Consider the following 21,535-nt stretch of genomic DNA (forward strand, 5'->3'; position numbering starts at 1 on the left):
CCTTTATTCTTCGGTAAAGTGTTTTGTTGCTGGTAATTGAGTTCTTTTTCCACAGCCACTAAAATTATTGAGCTTAAACAACTTGAAACGAATGCGGTGTGAAATACTAAAAGAGAAATACTATTACACGCATAGAAATAGAATGTAGATAAGCATGACGTCACAAATTAGAGGGTGGGTATTTCAACTTTCAAGTAAATCAGAGCTTTGCTACCGACTAAAAACAGCTGTTTCTTTAGCCAGAGCCATTTAATAAAACTTATAAAGGACAGCTGATTCAAGTTTCAATTCATCAAGAAGTTGCTGACTTTTAGGGATCGAACCACCATACATCTGATTAGCAGGCGAGAACTTTACTCACTTAACAACCAGATTGTATTGGATTTTGAATCTTTGCTCAAATTAAATCAATGTACCTGACCTAGTATTTTAATAAAGTGGTTTGTGTTGAATAATGGATTTCGAAAGGAGACTTTGTGTCCAAAAAAGGGTCGCTGTTTTATTCAAACGTCCAACTAGGATTATGTTAATCATTATTTACGAACGAATTCTCTTTATTTATTCGCGATGATAAATTCTTCCAGTAAAATAACAGCGGACAAGAATTAAAGTACACAGTGAGTTCAACGATTGTAGAAGTAGATTGTTTTGTACACCGAACCATAAGTGCTGTTAAACTATTTTGGGTTAACCGTTAAGCTAAACATGTATCAGTTAAGAGATTAAGACTACAAAAGGTGAACGACCGGCAAAAAAGCTACTAATTACTAGAACATAGTTTTTTAACGTCGTCCAAAGATTTTTAGATTTACGTATTCAAGATTTTTAATCTTTAAATTTGTAATTTAAGATATTTTAATTTTGAACTCCTAAATCATAAACGCACGTTAATCAAAACGTTTAAACCTTGTCGAAGCCATGCAATTGCTTTGCTTCACAAGTAAAAATAGTTTTTAATTGTCCATCTGTAAAATGACATAACACAAACTATTGTTTTCCACAGATTATTGTCTTGGTAGGAGGTTTATTCAAATTGCTTCGATATTGAGAAAATGAATCTCTCAGTCCAATACCTGAGATATTCAATTCCAAATCCGGATTTACCTGATCCAGTAAAACTGACAGAAATTTTAGGTTTCGTTACCAATTTATGGATTGGTAACGAAACCTAAATATTTTCTTAACTCAGGGAACTACAGCAACTATCTTAATAACTACAACCAAGCCTTCAAACAGTTAGAACAAGATTTCAAAAACAAAAACTTCAAGAAATTAATTTGTTCTCCTATGGGATGTGTGCGGGATCGCATACCTCCTCATCACTTTATTGCTAATCTTAAAAAATTCTGCAGCAGAACTGGTGCATCCATCTTAATTGTCACATTTGATGAAACCTCAACAGGAAATTTACGTAATGGACTGACACACCCAGTTTTTGTACAGTGTCTCCGAGACCTAATAATTTCATCTTCACACTTGCCCCTGACTTCAGCTGCTGAGGAGTCTCCTACAACACCTAATGCTCAACCAGGACCTGCTCCAACCAACCCACAACCTGCACCTGGCACTACCCACCACCAGCCAACTGTAACAGTTGTAGTTGACCTCACATCTGATGACCAATCATGTTTGCAGTCCACTGTAGTTCCTGGTCATCTTGCCTATAGTGAAATAGTGAAAGTGTGTGAAAAAAAGCAGAGCAATAGTGAGAGTGTAGTCCAGATCATTGGTAACACAGAGTCTAGTGATAGTAGTATTGATTTAGATGTAAGCCTTGTAAATACTAATGTTGAAATCCCACAGCTTGTAAATAGTAATGTTTTTTTAGACCATTAGATAACTACAATAACAGACCTACTAGAAAAATCCCTTTTAAACTCTCAAGTAAGTCATCAGACAGACCCAAAATAGCTAAAAGTTTTTCAAATCTACTGTTATTTCATCAAAATGTACAGCACCTATCATCCAGATTAGACATCTTAAAAATTAATCTCACAGAAATCCAACCTACTGTTTTGGCAATATCTGAACACAAAATGACAGAACCAGAAATATCAGTTTTTAGTATTCCAGATTACAAAGTTTGTTCATATTTTGCTAGATCTATAAAAGTGGGAGGTGGAGTAATGATCATGATAAAAGATAACATTAAAAGTAAAAAAATCCTAATACCTGCTGTTGAATCTCTATTAGAAGAGAAAGAATTTGAGTGTTGTCTTGCTGAGGTCTCTTTCGCTGATTTAAATTGTGTAATAGCTTGTATATATAGGTCTCCCAAAAAATGTTTGATTAAAAATTTTCTGAATGAATTTGAAAGTTTGTGTAGTATTTTAAGTAAACGTTTTTCAAATATAATTTTAGCAGGGGATTTTAACATAAATGTGTTAAATAAAGATAGAACATACAAAGATTTTGTTAATATCTTAAAGATATATAATTTGTCATACTGGGTAAATTTTCCAACAAGGATAGATGTAAATTTAAATTCACAGAGTGCTATTGATAACATTATAAGTAATATAGAGAATAGAGATTGTAAAATTACAGGTATTGTAACTTGTATTTCGGACCATGATGCTCAACTCTTTGAAGTTTCATGCTCAAACAAAAACAGTAAAAAAATAACAAAAAAACTAATAAGGAAATTTTCAACAAATAATTATGATTTTTTTGAGAAAGAGTTATTGACAGAAACTTGGTTAGAAGTCTATCAGGCGCCTATAGATAAGAAATATGATGTTTTTTATAGTATATTTAATCATTATTTTAATGTATTTTTCCCTAAAACTTTAACAGCGATAAATTGTTTCAAAAAAAGTAATTGGATTACTGAAGAAATAATATGCAAAAAAGACAGATTAAAGAATTAGAAATTTTATTTAGATTAAGTAAGAATGAAAGTCTTAAAATAACCATTAAAAAGTTGAAAGCTGAACTAAAGCAATGCATTGACAAGGAAAAAAAAATGTTTTTTGATAGAAAAGTAAATAATGCAAAGAATAAAGCAAAACAAACTTGGAAATTAATTAACTCAGAGGTAAACAACAAAAAGATTTCAAAATGTAACATTGATATTTTGAGAGATGGTATATTTATTACTGATCCTCTCCAGGTCAGTAATAGTTTCAATGATTTCTTTGTGTCTGTGGTTGATAATTCTGTTCTTCCTAAAATTCTTCAAGGAAAAGGTAGTGTGGTGCATTCTCAGCATTTAATTTCCATTAATAAATTCAAATTCAAGCAAATTGATGAGAAAGATCTTGAAAAATTAATATTATCTTTTGAAAACAAATATTCTACTGGCTATGATGATGTTTCAATTATTACTGTTAAAAAAGTTCTTCCTGCTATTTTAAAACCTCTTTTACACATAGTAAATTCTTCTCTCATTTCAGGCATTTTTCCTAATAAACTCAAAATAGCAAAAATTATTCCAGTTTTCAAAAAAGGGGAACCAAACGATGTTTCCTGTTACCGACCAATTTCACTTCTTCCAGTTTTTTCAAAAATCTTAGAAAAAGTTGTTTTATACAATTGATGGATTTTTTAAATGAACATAACTTAATGGATTCAGAACAACATGGATTTCAAGCAGGCAAATCGACAGTCACTGCAGTTATTGAATTTATTGAAAGTATAATAAATGCAGTGGATAAGAGAGAAAAAGTAATTGGCATTTTTCTTGATTTAACAAGGGCATTTGATAGTGTATCGCATGAAAATCTTATCGACACTTTATCAAAATTAGGTATTCATGACAAAGAATTAAATTGGTTTAAATCCTACCTATTTCTTAGGCAACAATATGTTGAGATAGAACATTATAAATCAGATTTCTCAAGTAAATATAATTACATCCAAAAGTTTAATTCACAGATGCAGATGGTCCGCCATGGAGTTCCGCAGGGGTCGGTGTTGGGGCCCCTCTTGTTCCTAATATACTTGAGGGGTCTGCCGGACTTGATGCCTGTGGGCGGGGCGGCCTGTTTGTATGCTGATGATACTAATATTACCATTTGTGGAAATTCAGAAGAAAGTATTGAGGCATCATCATTGGCCAGTCTCTCCATCATAAAAAAATTCTTAGATAGCAAAAACCTTCTTTTAAACCCTGAAAAATCTAATTTTGTATCATTTTCTACAAAACAAAACAAAAACAAATTAAATCCAGACATAATCTTAGAAGATTATAAATTACAACAGGTAGAACATACAAAATTTCTTGGTTTAATAATTGATAAAAATCTTGCCTGGGACAAACATGTTGATCATGTTATCAAAAAAATGTCTTCAGGAGTATCTGCTTTAAGACAAATGTATAAAGTTTGCAGCTTAAAAACATTAATATCAATATATTATGCCTTAGTTCATTCTAATTTAGCTTATGGAATCAGTATATATGGAGCAACTACATCAAAAAACTTAAAACGGATTTTATCGTACCAGAAAAGGGCAATTCGGGCAATGTTTAATTTGAAAAGGAAAGATTCGGTAAAACATATTTTTACCGATCTTGGAATACTAACTGTTCATGGACTATATATCTTGGAAACTATTATTTATGCAAAAAATATTACAAAAACTCAGGTATCAAACAAAATTAGTCATAATTATAACACTCGTTCTCAATCTCACATTGATAGACACAATCTAGAATTTTATAAAAAGAAAACAAAATTCGCAGGAAATAAATTTATGTCCCATCTTCCAAAAATACTTCTAAATGAAAATGATACAAAAAAGTTTAAAAATTGTCTGAAACAGTATTTGATTAAAATTTCCCCTTATTCTCTTGAAGAGTTTTGGGAGAACAAATAAAATAAATATTCTGTCTTATTTTTAGTTCTTAAATGTAAAACATTTTATTTTGTAATATCTGACTCTATTCCTGTACAATTGTACTTACATGAATAAAGGATATTTTGATTTTTTTTTTGATTTTGATTTTGAATTGCTATATTCACTTTCCAAAAAAACCTAATATCGAACACAGTTCCTGTTTGTATTCGATTTACAAGATACCAATATCAATAAATCAATACTTGGCTGACTTTTTAACAATATACGAACTTACTCTTGAATAATAAACTTGAATAATTAATAGAACTTACTCGTGTGTCCAATCACGTAAGATGAGTTGAGCAAAGAACTTTAAGACGGTGACACACTATCGATCTTTTCCCCGAACAAGACCCCGAACCGAGCAGGGAGAAGGGAGAAGGGAGGTCGAAGGGAGCATAATTCGATAGTGTGTCATGGGTCTGTACACCGATCCAGACGGCGAACCAGACATCTGGCCGAGCAGGAAGACGAGCGCTCTGGAGGCGGTTTTTTGGCGAAAGATCAAAGAAAAGATCGGTCCGATGTACGGAGTGATGTACGATAGTGTGTCACGGTACATTTTTGCCCCGTACGTCATCGCGAGCGCCGCACCGAGCGGCCGCCTGTGTTAGTGTTAGTTCCTTTCTAGAATATTTTATTTTTGTGACAAGTTTTCAAAAAGCGGGTTCACTCTCCATCTCTCTCTAAACTCCCCTTTTGCCGCGCTCGGTAGAATTCGTCTGGTCTTGGTCTTGTTCGGGGAAATGTTCGGAGTGAAATTTTGCTGATATCTCCCTTCTCCCTTCTCCCTGTTCGGTTCGGGGTCTTGATCGGGGAAAAGATCGATAGTGTGTCACCGCCTGTCTCGATTTTGTGGCTTTATGTATCCAAATGATATTGACCAATTGACCTAACTTATATGCGGAAATATGCATCTGTATTGTACATGGATCCTGGGAGTGTTTTTATATGCAGGATAAAAATGTCCGTATTTAATAACTTCGTCAATTTTTTTATGTCATTTAGTGTCAATGACGATAAAAAGAGTATTGAGTATTTACTAACTTATATATGGCATCAACGTTATTATCTGTTTACTGATTCCAAATTATTCAAATGTATGATGGTACACTAGTTCTTTCATTTTGTGTATTTAATTTTAATGTAAAAAAAATTTGTTTTAGAATTACTATGAAAGAGGCAATGATTTTAATCTTCCCTAACTTGCATTTACACGGTTTGTGGGGGAACTAACGAAATTTGACCAGAATCACGATCTAGAAACTTTTTGTTTTCAGACAATAATTATGCTATCTACAAAATGTAGACGTTGTCTAGACTCTATACTAAAGAGGCCATACGGTTTGAACCTTTCCTAAAGAAAACATAAAAACTCAATGGTGTACAAACTCGAGAAATAGTTTAAAAAAATAATTTTAAAAAACCCTGAAAACCTATTAAAAATTAAAAAAAACACGTATAGTTGGCATGTCTGTAGTTAACTGACCGTGCTGTCAAAACCAATCAAAATCAAAACATCCCACATGCCGTGACATCTCGATCCAATCCGATCCGAATCACCCGGCGGCGCCGACACAATAGATAATCAGTGATGCCAACAGCCGGCCACTGGGAACCAAATTTCCCTCACTAGCCGACACATCCCTCCCGCTCTTACCTACAGACAGGTCGATATTCCCATCCTCTCTCGTTCCGGTTTCCGCTAAATTAAAAGCCTGACATTCTTTCACACTACGCTCCGACGTTTCAGGGTAAAAACCATTCCACGAATGTCAACAAGAGCTGGAAATTAGGTTATTAACACGGTAGACAATAGGACTATCCCAAAGTGGGTTTGCTGTATGTTTTAAAGATTCCTAATGAGTTAATCGGAACTTAATTTTATGCAAGTCGGATAAAAGGATTTGGGTCTACCATATTTTGTGTCCTAGTTTTCAAATACTTGCTATATGCTCCAGCCCTGAGCCGGGTAACATGGAGCTAAATGATCTTAGCATTAGCTAAAACAGTGGTGGTTGGCCGGATTTGAACACGGAATGTCTAGAATCGAAGGCCTGCGCTACCACTAGCGCTCCCCTAGCGGAAGACTATAACCATTGAGTATAAACCTATACTCAATGCTATAACTCGTACACAATCTTACCAGAAAAAGTACATTATATAGTTAAATTCGTCAATAAACATACATATACGAAAAAATTCTACACTAACTTCAGTATGTAAATATTCAAACCTTTAAAAAATCAATATCGTATTAAATTCCATTTAAATTGAAATACGGTAATCAAACTTTTTTTCATTTTATGCAGCATTTTAGGTATTGTGCTGCCTAGGGTCGAAAGAGATAACTGAATAAAAATAAATTAGGGATAGATGTAATAGTGAAAGTAAAGTAGATGTAAAGTAAATGTGATTAAAATTATAAGCTTTATAGCATTTGGTGTAATATAATTTTAAGACGTATTAAATAGTGTATCTATTGATCAAATTAAATACATTGTTAATGAGTTCAAATAGAACCACATAACGTGTTATGTTATTCATCGAAATATCTTGGTATACGTCACAATTATATTTCATACAGACTGTGATGGCTGCAATGACTAGGCTCTTAATGCAGTTTACGACTGCCATGAAGCTGCGAGGTGCCTGCAATTATATCTAAGTGCCCTAGTTAGTGCACCTCTCTCTCTGTATCGGATTTCATGTATTGTACGGTTACTTATAGATCAATTGAAGTAGATTTGTCTTTTAATTAATTAATAATGGTAATACTGTAAAAAAATAAACTAGTTTGAACTGATGTTGAAAACTAGTTGGATAAATTATTGTTATTTTGTAGAATATTAGTAGACGAGCCGAGCATCAACTGAAGCGCAAAATATTGGTGTTCCAGAGAATTTAAAAAAATTCTAAATTTAAAAAATTCACTTTAATTTAAAATTTATGAAGTTTTAATTGTAAATATTAAAAAAAAAATATTAGTATATTTTTTTAATATTATAATTACCCTATAAATCTTTTAAAATTGTAATTATAAATTTAATTATACATTTTAATTCCGTGGTCACTGCAGTATCAGTTAGAGCCCAACATTGGTTTTAAAACCTCTTTTTTTATTTAGCTTTATACAAGTCTATGCAACATAGATAATCTTTAAGTAAGATTTTAGATGATTTTGCCCAGTGCCTTAATACTTTTATCTTAAATAATTTGTGATGGAGAGACTTATAATTTAATTGGTAGTAGATAATTTTTTAAGAGTTATGACTATCATTGCAAATTTACCACTATTTTAAACCAAATATGGCGCTTAGTTTTACCACAACTAACCACAATACTAGGAATGTTATGGTTACGGTAACAAGCCGAGTGCCATTACACAATCCTAACAATGATAATAACAATAACAATAACCTAACCTAACCACTAAACTGTACTATAACAGGTAACAGTGACAAGCCGAGTGCCATTACACAATCCTAACAATAATAATAACAATAACAATAACCTAACCTAACCTAACCTAACCCAACCTAACCTAACCTAACCCAACCTAACCTAACCACAAAACTGTACTATAACAGGTAACAGTGACAAGCCGAGTTCCATTACACAATCCTAACAATAATAATAACAATAACAATAACCTAACCCAACCTAACCTAACCTAACCCATCCTAACCTAACCACAAAACTGTACTATAACAGGTAACAGTGACAAGCCGAGTTCCATTACACAATCCTAACAATAATAATAACAATAACAATAACCTAACCTAACCCAACCTAACCTAACCACAAAACTGTACTATAACAGGTAACAGTGACAAGCCGAGTGCCATTACACAATCCTAACAATAATAATAACAATAACCTAACCTAACCTAACCCAACCTAACCTACCTAACCTAACCTAACCACAAAACTGTACTATAATAGGTAACAGTAACAAGCCGAGTGCCATTACACAATCCTAACAATAATAATAACAATAACCTAACCTAACCTAACCCAACCTAACCTACCTAACCTAACCTAACCACAAAACTGTACTATAACAGGTAACAGTGACAAGCCGAGTGCCATTACACAATCCTCTTAACTTTATAATGAGCAGTTTTTAAAGTAGTCCAACGGTTCCGTTCACCGCCCAGACTGGGTCGCAGTGTAAACTTTACTACAATATGTTCAATGTTATCGGTTTTATGCAAAGTTAACAATGTTAAAAATACATCACGACTGCCATCTTTGCGCGAACAAAATGTTGAGAGGTTATTTGAACGAATCGTGACAAAAGTAAAACTTGTAGACTAGAATTATAGGAACAAATTAGTAAATTCAACGGTTTAACCGTATTGTACTTTATATAATTTAGTCATCATACGAATAAATAATCTGGTACACTATACGTCAGTGTTCTCGGCTCAAGCCCTAGAATTGTTACTGGTTGTTTGTTAAAATTACTGGTATACTTCACAATCCAATATAAACTATGGCAAATTGAGAAAATATTAATGGAAAGAAATACAAACATCATATAGTATGGAAATTAATCGATGAAGACAAAATAATGTAACATAATAGAAATTGAAATATCATATGTTATTATTATTTACTAGTGGCTTGTAGGGGCAGTAGCCCCTATGTATATATTGTAGTAATTATTTTGTACAAATTATTAGTCCCATGGGTTACCCTACCTTGATTATCGTTTAACATTATTGTATATTATAATATGTATAATAGTTATTACATACCTGCATAATGCATTTTGAGGTCTGCTCTGTTAAAAATAAAAATTACAAAGGATTTTTCATGCGGTGTGTTTATAGTATAAACTTTCTAATCATAATACAACTAAGGATAATTTTCAATGATAATCTTCATGACTATTAATTAAATGTATATACATTTCTTTGAATATAGACAAATTCACTTAGATAAAATACATGGAGATAAATTTTTCAAATAAATGCCAATTTTTGTGAAAATTTTCCTTGTAAACTTAAACGGCATATTAGGATCTGTGGATATTAGTATTATTTTTGGCATGGAAAATACGTTTCCTTTGCCTACTCCAGTAATTACTACTAACTTTACACTTTTTCCAGTAATACCTAACACAACCAATCGTACTCCATTAACTAATCCAGACCCTAGCTTCATATTTCTAATGAGCATCACTATTGAACCAACTTTTAAAACTAATTTGTGTGGTGGCATTCCAGATCGTGCAATTAAATTAATATAGTCAATTGGTAGGTTCAACCTCTCGGGTTAGTATACATATTACAGTGCATATTACATATTACCATATGCTTTAAATAAAGTTAAACCACATGTTTTAATGTAAACAAAGCAAACATGACCTAGATTCCCATGTTATTTAAATGTGAATTATTTTATTCTGTCACAACCTTTTGGTGCATAATTAAGAAAAATGAATAATTTTCCCCAAAATTTCATGCCCAGACCTTTAAAATGAGACCCCTCCCAGCTTTCTACGCCCTCCGGTTCGCTCACAATTTCATTGTAAAATTTTGGGCTTACGGAATTAGATATATAGACATATTACCATATGCTTTAAATAAAGTTAAACCACATGTTTTAATGTAAACAAAGCAAACATGACCTAGATTCCCATGTTATTTAAATGTGAATTATTTTATTCTGTCACAACCTTTTGGTGCATAATTAAGAAAAATGAATAATTTTCCCCAAAATTTCATGCCCAGACCTTTAAAATGAGACCCCTCCCAGCTTTCTACGCCCTCCGGTTCGCTCACAATTTCATTGTAAAATTTTGGGCTTACGGAATTAGATATATAGATTTACATATTTTAATTTTAATTTTTGTTTGTTTTGAAAATGCCATGTCGAAACCTGGCCAGTAAGTATATTAATAAATAATTTTATGCGTAAAAGGTTACTCAGTTCATAAGTGTTCAATCTTGGAATCAATAACTCAAAATCGAACCATCAACTTTCAGAAGTGAATGCGAGCTCAATAATAATTTGTGGCAAAAAAAAATACTGATGTTCGTACACGAATACTTAAACAGACACGGTATGCATCATCAACATAAGCAAATGACGTTTTGGCCCAAAAATCAACATAATTTAATATTGTAATATTTAATATTGTAAAATGTTGTAGTTGGCTTGTTTATGGATATATTTTGATCAAACTTGGCGGATTTATTTATTCCATACTAAGCTATTGATATTTTAATAAAAAAAAAACACACTTTATTAGTTTCCCTGTACAGTAGCAGCTAACCTGGGTACTCGTTAAACATAAATGTTAATTTAACAGATTAATTGAAAACCAATCCAGGCAAATGGAAATTCGCTTAGTCGGCAGGTTTGCTGCAGCGGGGGTAATTAAAATAGTAAAATTATTACAATAATCAATAGGAAATAACTGAACACCTTTTAACCGAACGAACCTAACCACGAAGATAAATATTTAAGGTAACATAATACAGTATATACAGGGTTTTTTTTATTAATTCAATGCTAAAACATATCGTGCAGGTGTTGTTACAGCAATTCAAATCTTAGAAAATGTGTTCAACAAACGAGTAGTTTTAAAAGATCTAAGCACCTTATAATTCTCAAATATACAACAATTACCAGTATCAACTTGATTCCCCGACCAGTTATATCTCATACTGGATATCCCGTAACGATTTTCCTATTATTTTATTTCCATGTAGCATGTAGCCTAGTAATATGACCAACGCCCATGCTTCGCTCACTAAGCTACATGACAGTCTGTCTAGCGTCACGGCGCCTCCCCCCCTTCCCCCAACACGACGCCGAGTCAATTTCATCACCCTTGTCGTAAACGTGTTTATCGTACAGATACGAGAATTTACGGCTAAATTGTCTTCAAAACGACACTTCGTCACGCATTGTAATATTGTAATTATTGTTGCGTCATCATGTGGAAGTGGATGTTGGTGCAGGAATCGGTGTCTTTGTTCGTACCTTGCTTTTAGGTATTTTAGAGATTTTTCAAAAAACGCGTCATTTTAGATTTTTGAGAAACGTTTGGTTATGATAAGGATGTGTTTGTATTATGTCACTATTTTTAAGTCCTGAATATTAGACATAAAATTAGTTTTACTAAACTATCTAAAGTTACATTATCTTTTGAGTACATATAGGCATGTATATCTGTAGCCCTGCCATACACACGCTAATGGTATTTTTAGCTTTTTTTCTATGGGAACTGTCAAAAACCTTCCCTTGTTACTATCATCGACCTACTAGAAATCATTGAAAATTGGCAATGGGATGTTTATCAGTAGGTTGCCGGTTCGAAACTGATAATAAACCAAATCTTATAACGGTTCGAATCGAAATTTTACCCAGCAGTCCTTGATAATTTGGGCACAACAATTCAAACGTCATTCGGTACAATAACAATAACAAAAGTGCTTCAGTAACAACGCTGTCAACAAAAATGAATCCATTGTGCAATAATGTTTTCGTCAACAATTGTAACACGGTACTTAATAAAAGTTTTCAACTAACACGGGCTTAACAATTTTGCGACAAATCTCATAAAGGTCATTAAACTTAAGGAAAATATGAAAGGAAGATGCTAGCAGAAATGTATTAAAATTTAAAATATGTAGTCTAATAACAATTTTCAATCGATACAGTATAACTCATTTAATATCAGTGTTTTAATTAAAACATTGTTATTTGACATTTGGAACCACTTAAAATTGTAAATCAATTGCCTAAGCAACATTTTGTATACCGTAGGGTTGCATTATGGGCTGGATCCAAAATCAGGTTTAACATGGTAAGAATTCTTCCGCAAAACATTCGACTGGGTGCAACGTTTGTGTCTGCCACAAACACAAACACATTAGTGGACTTGTGAAAAAGCCAATACATTGACTACTTGCCCTTTTAGACACTCGCTGGTATTCAAACGCTAAAGCCAAAAACATTAGGTTGACTAGATTTTAAAACAATGTATATATACATATACCGTGTGGTAGATTTAAGAATCAATTAGCATAAAGAGAAAAGATGGGTTAAGAGTTCCAAACAAGTATGGGAAATGGTGTTTTACGAATTGCGTTAATTGCAACAGATTGCAACATACAACTCATAACATTTACAGTGACTTAGGAATGATCATCCATTCATTTTTTTCTTCATCTTGTTATCCTCCTATATCAAATAGAATCTCCGGATGAATCGCGTTCGATATGGGAAGTAACTTTGACGGGAGGGCATTAATTGCGCCAAATGACCTGAGTCAGGTTATAAGGTATTCCTGAATTGCGCCAACTACTCCAGGGAGCCACAGCCACCCGATACGTTCATTAACTGCGCCAAGTGACGGCCCTTGACTGTATAATTGAGTAGCTTAGGTTAGGTTGGTTCAGTTAGGATGTTAAGTTAGGTTAGGATGACACGTAAACAATGACATTCCTTCTGCCGGCAACTCACCCAACCGGCCAACCTGACTTGGGTTTGGCCACAGACAAGGGAAACAAAGTTTTATTTTATTATAAAACAAACTTTTATTTCCTTAGTCAATGGTTTGGCGCAACAAAGGAACATTTTTTGGGACCTTTTGAGGGCTTGGCGAAATTAAGGAACTCCTTGGCGCAATTGATCATTGATGCACTACCACTTTGACTCATCGCAGTAAGACTAGGGAATAGATTTATATTACTAATATGGGAGTTCATGTTTCGTGTATTACTTCATCCATGGTTGTAAATTAATCGTCATATGTTTCTTTTCTTTTAAAGATGCCCAGATGCACAGTTCTTTCAAACATACCTTGTTAAAGATCTATAATTTAGTTTAAATAGAACTATACCACATTAAACGTGTAAACTAACATAATATGCATACTAACTTAATATTATATTTATGCAATTCAAAACCCCACAGCTCTCTCTCTGAATGAGGGGAAGGGGGAGGGGGTTTAACGGCTTCCATACGGAAACAATTTTTTACTCAAACTACCCATTTTTCAGATAAATTTAAACAGAAAATGTGTTAAATTTTTATTCTACGCCAATTGGTTATCACGTTTTTTGAATGTAAAGGTTGACTGATACGGAGAGAGGGGCGTATACATTATTTTTCCATATACATGAATTGTATACAGAATTAATTATCCACATTTGATTAAAAAAATATGTTTACATAATTAATTAATACTCCGGCAATTAGGATAACCACTATCGATACTAATGGTTTTAAATTAACTAATTCTCCGGCACCGTGCATTGGCAAAAGGTGTATTTTTGTACAATATAAGATGAGACACTTATCTATGGCACGATGGATCAATGGGATCAATATGTTATAGATACAGAAATCAGCTGTTGTAACTTATAATGCTGTTATCTCAGTTATCAAAAAGTTAATACCAAGACTAGCCTATAAGATGTGTTTTAGCAACAAACACATATTACAGACTACAGAGTCCTAGTTGCGTAACAGATTCCAAAACAATTCCTAACTCACTTCTGTATTTTTGGGCAATTTTGGGTAACAAAGGTTACATTTTAAAGTTATACACCATTCCAGAAAGTAAACAGTAATTTTTAAAAGTTATGACTTACGAGTTGTACATTTATTTAAAGTAAACAAACAGAAAAAAGCTAGGTTACGTAAAATTTTACTCACAAATTATTGTTGTTGTAGACGATCCTCTTGAGTCCTGAACGACAGCCGGCACCCAACTCCGGCTTGCCGCCCGCTGCTTGCTACCACAACACGAAAACTAAATTTACCTCCTACGCCGAAATTCCTTGCTCTCTTATCATTCCCTCTACACTTGTACTATCAGATAGTTATTACAGTCGATGATACGAATATATTCAAGAAAATGGTAAGACACGATAATAGTTGTATTCAATAAATTATCTTTAATGATAGTTTAAAGAATGTTTATGAAAATTAAAAACAAACAGGAACCATTTATTTCTTTAAATTAGTTTGCATATGAATTTAGTTCAATTCTATGCTATTATCTCAGAAACGTTACTTAAATTTTGTTTCCAACTTTGTTTAGATATCTTTTTACGCCAGTCATATTATCATATGTTATTTGTGTTTATTTATTTTATGACAATAGTTCGATTTGTAAGGATTTTTTATTTGTTCACAAATGTCTTCGATTTAAAAACTTTTTAACTCAAACTTCTACCGTCGTTATAAGTCGTTATATTATATTTGACACAACTTCTTAGATAAATTATTTCAGTTTTGTTTAAAGTCGAAAAAATTACAAAAACAAAGTAAAGTAAAATGTTGCCCTATTCCGTTACTTCACTACCACTACATTATTTATTGCAATTCCGTTTATTCACTACTGGAATTTTTTCGTAATCAGCAGTTAGGTTGGTTTAGAATAATTCTATTTTATAATTGATAGGCCTATATTCATAGACTATAGTATGCTAACTGTTAAAAAAATCGGAATTGCATTAAAGAAAGTAGTGGTAGTGAATTAATGGAAAAGAACCTATAATTTTATTTTTGAAAACCAAAGTTATCGGTAAAGATGGTTTCTAACTCATCACACTGATATAACTTAATATTTATATAATTATTTATAGGTGTTATGAATTCTGTTGAATTGAAACCATTTTTTTCAGCTCCGTTGAGGAAAAGTATTGGAGGAGCACAGTGTATTCGTACAGTACGTTAATATCAATGTCAAACCCAAAACCTAGGGTTTCAACAATTGGAATTTTCAAACAATTATTACAACAAACAACTAGTATAAACTACACTCGTAAGTCACAACTGTTTAAAAACACGAACTAAACTTAAATTTGCAAGCGCTGCTGAACACGGTACATATAAGTTTCTGTCGACGGGGGAAATCTCGCGGGGAATTTTCCCGGCGTGGTTTCGCCTTCTTTGCTTTTCGTACACTATCGCCGATACATGCGTGATGTTGAATCATTACAATGTTATCGCAAATGCCTAAACCGATCGAACTTCCCCACCTACTAGATTTATGGCGATTTCCACTAATCGGTGATTCCGTTTCGTTTGTTCTTCTTTTCTTCGGAAAGAATTGTACAGGTTTTTACATAATTCCTTATTTGGGCAGTTTAGGTACTATATTAAGTACTAATACTACTAAGTAAGTACTATATTAAGTTTTAGTATTATATTAAGTGTTCTTTGAGGATTTGAAAAAAATCACTTATGTGAGAGTTAAGTTTGTCGAAAGTCGTTAAAAAATCCAATATGGTTAGGGTTATAAATTTTTTAAATTATGAACACGAACTAAAGTGACCAAAACTCGAGTGTTTCGAGACTAATTACTAATGGTAGACTAATTTGAACATAGAATAATATTATTTCCGTTATTTAAAACAAATTCCAATAAACGCGATAATTTTGCACAAACGATATTTATTATTTTACCAATCAAATTTATATTGGTTAATTGGTTGTTGATTTGTATCGTTACAAAGTTTTTAGAATCAACATCTGTAGCTTCATAAAACATCTTTGCTTTAAAAAAATATAATTTCACGGGGTATTGTAACTCATCAAATTGTGCCATTTCCTATTGTGTCTCTATTCCTATGGTGTGTAGGTTACTTGCGTTGTTCTGAACATTGGCCTTACTGATTCTTTTATATTGTACCAGAAGATATGCTGCCTCAAAAGAATTACTATTGCAATGCTCAGAAATGTTAACCTGTAAACTTGACTTAATTCCTGCCACAAAATTCAAAAACCCAGCAACCCAGCTTGCGAGATTGAGGGTTAGGGATCAACAAGTGAGAAGTGGTTGGTGACGTCATCATCGATCGCCACCCCCCTTTATCAACCGCCCCCCCCAAGCTGCATCCCTCATACTTACACCCGTATAAGTTTCCAATGTGTTACATAAGTTGTAGGGAAATTAAAATATAATAGGAATACTAAAAATATACTCAAACCAATTTATTATCACCTAATGTATAGAGTTATAACTGTTATTTTAGGCAGACACAATTTACTTATATAAATTAACTAACTTATACTTATCATTTACCTAGTTGGAGGATACGTTTATAATAGGTTACGTATTAGCACAGATTATAGAACCAATAAATGGTCTTTAGTCTGTGGTAATAGCTAGTGAATTAGTAGTATTTATTGATTAATTGACCATAAAACCCAAGGTTATTTTCCTAGTTTGTAGTTCACATAAAGTTGATCTTTTGCTGAGTTGACTAATGATTGAGGAATATAAATTGCGAACTCTAACTGGTACATATTTTCGTTTTCCCCCGAAAAAGGAGTTCTGGTAGAAATGTCAATTATTTTAAATCTTAATTTGATCATTATACCGATAAGTGACTATCAAAATAATATCATAGAATACTAAATACTTATAAAAATATATATAATACTTATAATACGATTCACTGATATTTGAGGCTAAAATAATTTACTTTTAAGGAACTTCAAACCTAATGGATAGCACAGTAACTTTCATATCAGAAAATGTTTTTAATGGGGTCTAAGGTATTCTCTACTCAGTCTACTCTATTTATTTATTTTAAACGGGCATCTCCATTTTTACAACCATACAAATCAAATCAGTACAACTCATGATGGATTATACCGTAACATATTATAACAAACACAACAGAAACCGTTTGATAGGTTGAGATCAAGATGTATACATCTTGGGTTGAGATTAGTCTATGGTTATCGTCAAAGATAATAAATAAACTGCATTGCCGACGTGACAGTGGTGAAACTGTAGCCCTGGGTGAAAACAGAGGAAAACAGAGGGCAGTAGGAGTGCTGCTGCTGCCCCAAGTGAGGAGATTCGCAACTTAAAGACGAAATGCAAACTGCATTACCGACTGAAACGGAACGCTAATGTTGCATTGCAATCTGCTATGGTGGTGAAAAAGTAGAATGTTTAAACAACACCAAAAATACTGTCCAGCGTTTATCAATAAGAAAATTTATGTCAAGACACTTCACAGAGGTAATAATATCTCTACAGCTTGTCGTGGGCACGTCACAGTTTTAAAATGTCCTAGGAATGTAATAATGTATAGTATTTTTTTCTACGCCTGTCTTGACTATTGACGCAAGTCATTATTCATAAATAAATTGTTTTATTTGAATGCAATAGTTTTAAAGTAGTGAAATAACAAGAAATAAACGGTAAGCATAAACCCATCGAACAAAATCAAAACGTATATTTTGTCCTCTACTGAATTTGAAGTATTATAGTTCATGAAATTCACGAGGACCGAGGACGCATGAATGTAAAAACTAAAATATAATAGCACACAACAATTAGTTATACCATTGACTATGGTTATACATACTCAATGAACTAAGCGTGGTAAAGCAGAGGCTATTTAGGAGCCTCAATGTTGGCTACACTGCTATAGAGGGTGAAATGCGAGATCTAAAAAAAAGACAAGCGTTGAGCAAAAGCAGAGCACTGAGAGAGACTAGAGTAGAGAGAGAGTGAGCAGTTCGTTCGTCACCATCTGTTCTTAGTTGTAGTTGTCATAACATAATCCATTTGTCATTTTGTCAAGGCGGGCGAAGGCAGTGTCGGCGTCGGTTCGGTTTCGCACTCCGCAGACGACGAAAATGGCTGGGGAAAAGGGAATGACCTCAACCTTTTCCACGTTTGGTTTCATTTTCAGTGTGTTTCTAATTTGTGTTTCGCTGTTTTTCGAAAGATGGAAGCAGTTTGTCATGTTCTTCCTTTTTTGGTTTTTCTTCACAGAAAGACGTTACCGATTTTTGTATATGATTGTGAAGACTCTCCCCAGAGACCTCAGGTACGTTTATGTAGGTTATGTTTGGATTACCAAAGATTAGTCTGGAAAGCTACAAATTGTTTTAGTTATAGTCTCTGTAATTCGAAACACAAGTTTAAAGCTGCATTGTTTATTCATGTTCTGGGTGACTTACGTCCACTATTATTATAAAGCCCCTAACCCCAGTTTTCAGTTTATGGGTGTGGTTGTGGGGGAGTGCCGGCGTTGGGACTCAGTTCCAATTCCAAATAGATACCAGACACCACACATTGACATTATAGGCCTATTTAAAGAGAAACATTCTTGGAATCATAATATAGTTAGCCTGCCATTAAGTTCATACTGATTACCGTTAGGGATATGACTGGTTTCTAGCTAAACAGATGTGGGCCTATAATTATTAATAGGCCTAGGCTGACTTTTCAAAAAGTAAATTAAGTTAAAGACGAAATAAGGAAAAACGGGTAGGCTACATTGAGTTAATCGTCAAAACTTTATCCAACTACACGATTATTGATTGTTATGGTACAGCCAATATATAAAATATGTTTTTGTTAACTTAGTTTGAGTTTGGTTATTGATTGAATTGGTAGCCTACTTTTAATGGTTTAATCCGATTGAGTCAGATATAAAAGGTACACCAAAAAAACAGGTAATTTGTAGCCTACCTACTTACTGCTTCTCAAATGTAATTTGCTACTGGCATAAGGTATTTTCCTGTAGCTCAGAGTTAGTGTTTTGTGCTCACTAATCAGGCATTACTGATTCAAAGTTGGCCACCTGCTCTTATCACCTCTGGCTTGGCCATGTGAATTATGTAGTGATAGTAGTAAAGTCTCGTCATAGTATTTGAAAACGATGTGAAAGAAAATTGACCCTCAAGCCAAATAAACTCACGATCTGTGATTACATTTCTGCAGTCTCTGTCGCTAAACGCTGTGAGTCCATCGCCTAAAGGATGAAAACGGAGTAAGTTAAAGTGGACGGTATGTGCAAAAGTGGATTTTTGATGTAGTCTTAAGCGTTGAGGTTTTCCATAGTGTCGGTAGCTGCTATCATCTATCAATCTCTTTTGAGGCAGTAACCATGCTAATCGCGTTGTGAATAGACGAGAGAGGTTGGGGCGTCTCTTCAAGACCATCAAGGGCTACGACAAGCCTTGGGATTCTGTAAAACGAAGCTGAATAGGAAATCTTTCTTAAATATATTCACTGTTTTGATGAAAAATGATGAATTACTGCCGGACCCAATGTGGAATCAAGTAGCCTACAGGCTTCTGCAAACTCAAACCCACTTGCACATTTTCTACCACGAAACACTGCATTCACATCTTTCAACTGACAACAGTAACCAACAGGGAAGATCCCCTTCCTATATTCACACTTGGCGGGAACACAACATTTCTTTCATGTCTTTGAAAACTGTGACACGACTCGAGAACTGTAGTTGTCTCATAGCTGGAAAAGCGGTGGATGAAGGAACACAATGTTTTTTTTCAAATTTGAATTATTTTGCTTGGCTGCGACAGCCAGGGTTGCCACCTTAGGTCAGGAAAAAATCAGGACATTGCCCCCCTCCCTCCCGGATTAATATAGGCTTAAATACGGGCATAAGGAACTAAAATCGGGACTGTCCCGGCAGAATCGGGACGGGTGGCAACCCTGGCAACAGCTGATGGAGACCTTTATTTACAGACAACTCGTAGTTAGAATGTGTTTTAATTATCGCTCAATCATTATTATTTATGGTTAACTTAATTCATCCAAGTTTAAAAACAGTCGACTCCTATTATACTCCGTTTACAAAATTTAGGCGGTTTGAGGGGAAGTTCAGCCACTACTTTTTTCCTTAATAAATATAGCACAGCTGATTGGTCTTTTGGCAAACCTCAGCTGTTGAGCTTATTTCAAAGAGGCAGGTTCACGTGGAGGGGATAGATTTATTTCCCTACAACCGCTTATATTTTGTGAACGGAGTATATTTACTTAAATTTATTTATTTGATTTTACTTTTCATATGGTGGACACTGAAATTAAATTAAAATTCTTAACTTGACTTTATTGTTTCAAATCATTGTCTGGAACAACACTGATAAATAAAATACTGATAAAACAGTCAATATTTAACTTCAAAGACATTTCTTACACAATCTAAGGTCAGTAAAGAAGACGTTTTGAATTTAATTCATCATTATCGAATCTTGTGTACTAAAATATAAATAGTTTTTGCTGTTATACATTTTTTTTATCAGAATTTATTTTACAATCTGTTCAAACGAATATGAGAACAATAAGTAAAATAGGTAGCCTAACATAAAAAATGGCAGGAAGCAAGCACCTGTTCATCAACAATCTTGCCAAAAATTGAATCAATCATTTAAATATTTACAGAAATCTGTAGCTTAGGTCCAGCACATGTACAACACTTTTTAATCTGGCAATGCACTGACTATTGTCCAGCAGATTAACAGCAAGACTTTTCGGATGATATTCTAATTTTTCTTGATACTTTTTGCTGGGAATTAAAGTAAACCTTGTCAATAGTCTATAGCGTGTATCTAGTCTAAATAGAGATCGAGAATAAATAATATTATCATTGGCGAGGCAGTTGATGTTTGTCATGGTACTTCGAAAGACTGCTTATTAATTGGGAAAGGTGCAGTTATTGCATGTGTATATAGTGGCACTTAAGATTTGGTTTTTCTATATTCAATTATCGGCGGACTGTCGAAACAGCGAGCGAGGTCGGATATTTGTAAACAATAGGAATCTCATCTACATAAATGGCGACATCGTACGTAGTACAAACTGTCAACGCTGTAATATCACCAACAATCACTCAGTAATTACAACGTTGTTAGTGTAATTGTGTAAATTTAATACTCGTGTAAT

At 33.6% G+C, this 21,535-nt stretch overlaps 2 protein-coding genes across 2 annotated transcripts in view; one reads left to right on the forward strand and one right to left on the reverse strand.

Annotated features, from left to right (window-relative positions):
• The window catches only part of LOC128993781 (fatty acid 2-hydroxylase-like), an 84,529-nt gene extending 69,870 nt beyond the window's left edge, over positions 1–14,659 (reverse strand). The window contains exon 1 of the mRNA XM_054417770.1: positions 14,521–14,659. The gene's annotated coding sequence lies outside the window, so the exon portion shown is untranslated. The remainder of the gene's footprint in view (positions 1–14,520) is intronic.
• A 3,725-nt stretch (positions 14,660–18,384) lies between these two features.
• The window catches only part of LOC128994586 (long-chain fatty acid transport protein 4-like), a 30,123-nt gene continuing 26,972 nt past the window's right edge, over positions 18,385–21,535 (forward strand). Inside the window, exon 1 of the mRNA XM_054419240.1 lies at positions 18,385–18,665. Coding sequence (XP_054275215.1) covers positions 18,472–18,665 — 194 coding nt within the window. The 5' untranslated portion in view covers positions 18,385–18,471. The remainder of the gene's footprint in view (positions 18,666–21,535) is intronic.

The sequence above is a fragment of the Macrosteles quadrilineatus genome, unplaced genomic scaffold (assembly GCF_028750875.1).
Source record: "Macrosteles quadrilineatus isolate MER2022 unplaced genomic scaffold, UCM_ALF_1.0 Scaffold_5__1_contigs__length_97177068, whole genome shotgun sequence".
Classification (NCBI taxonomy): domain Eukaryota; kingdom Metazoa; phylum Arthropoda; class Insecta; order Hemiptera; family Cicadellidae; genus Macrosteles; species Macrosteles quadrilineatus.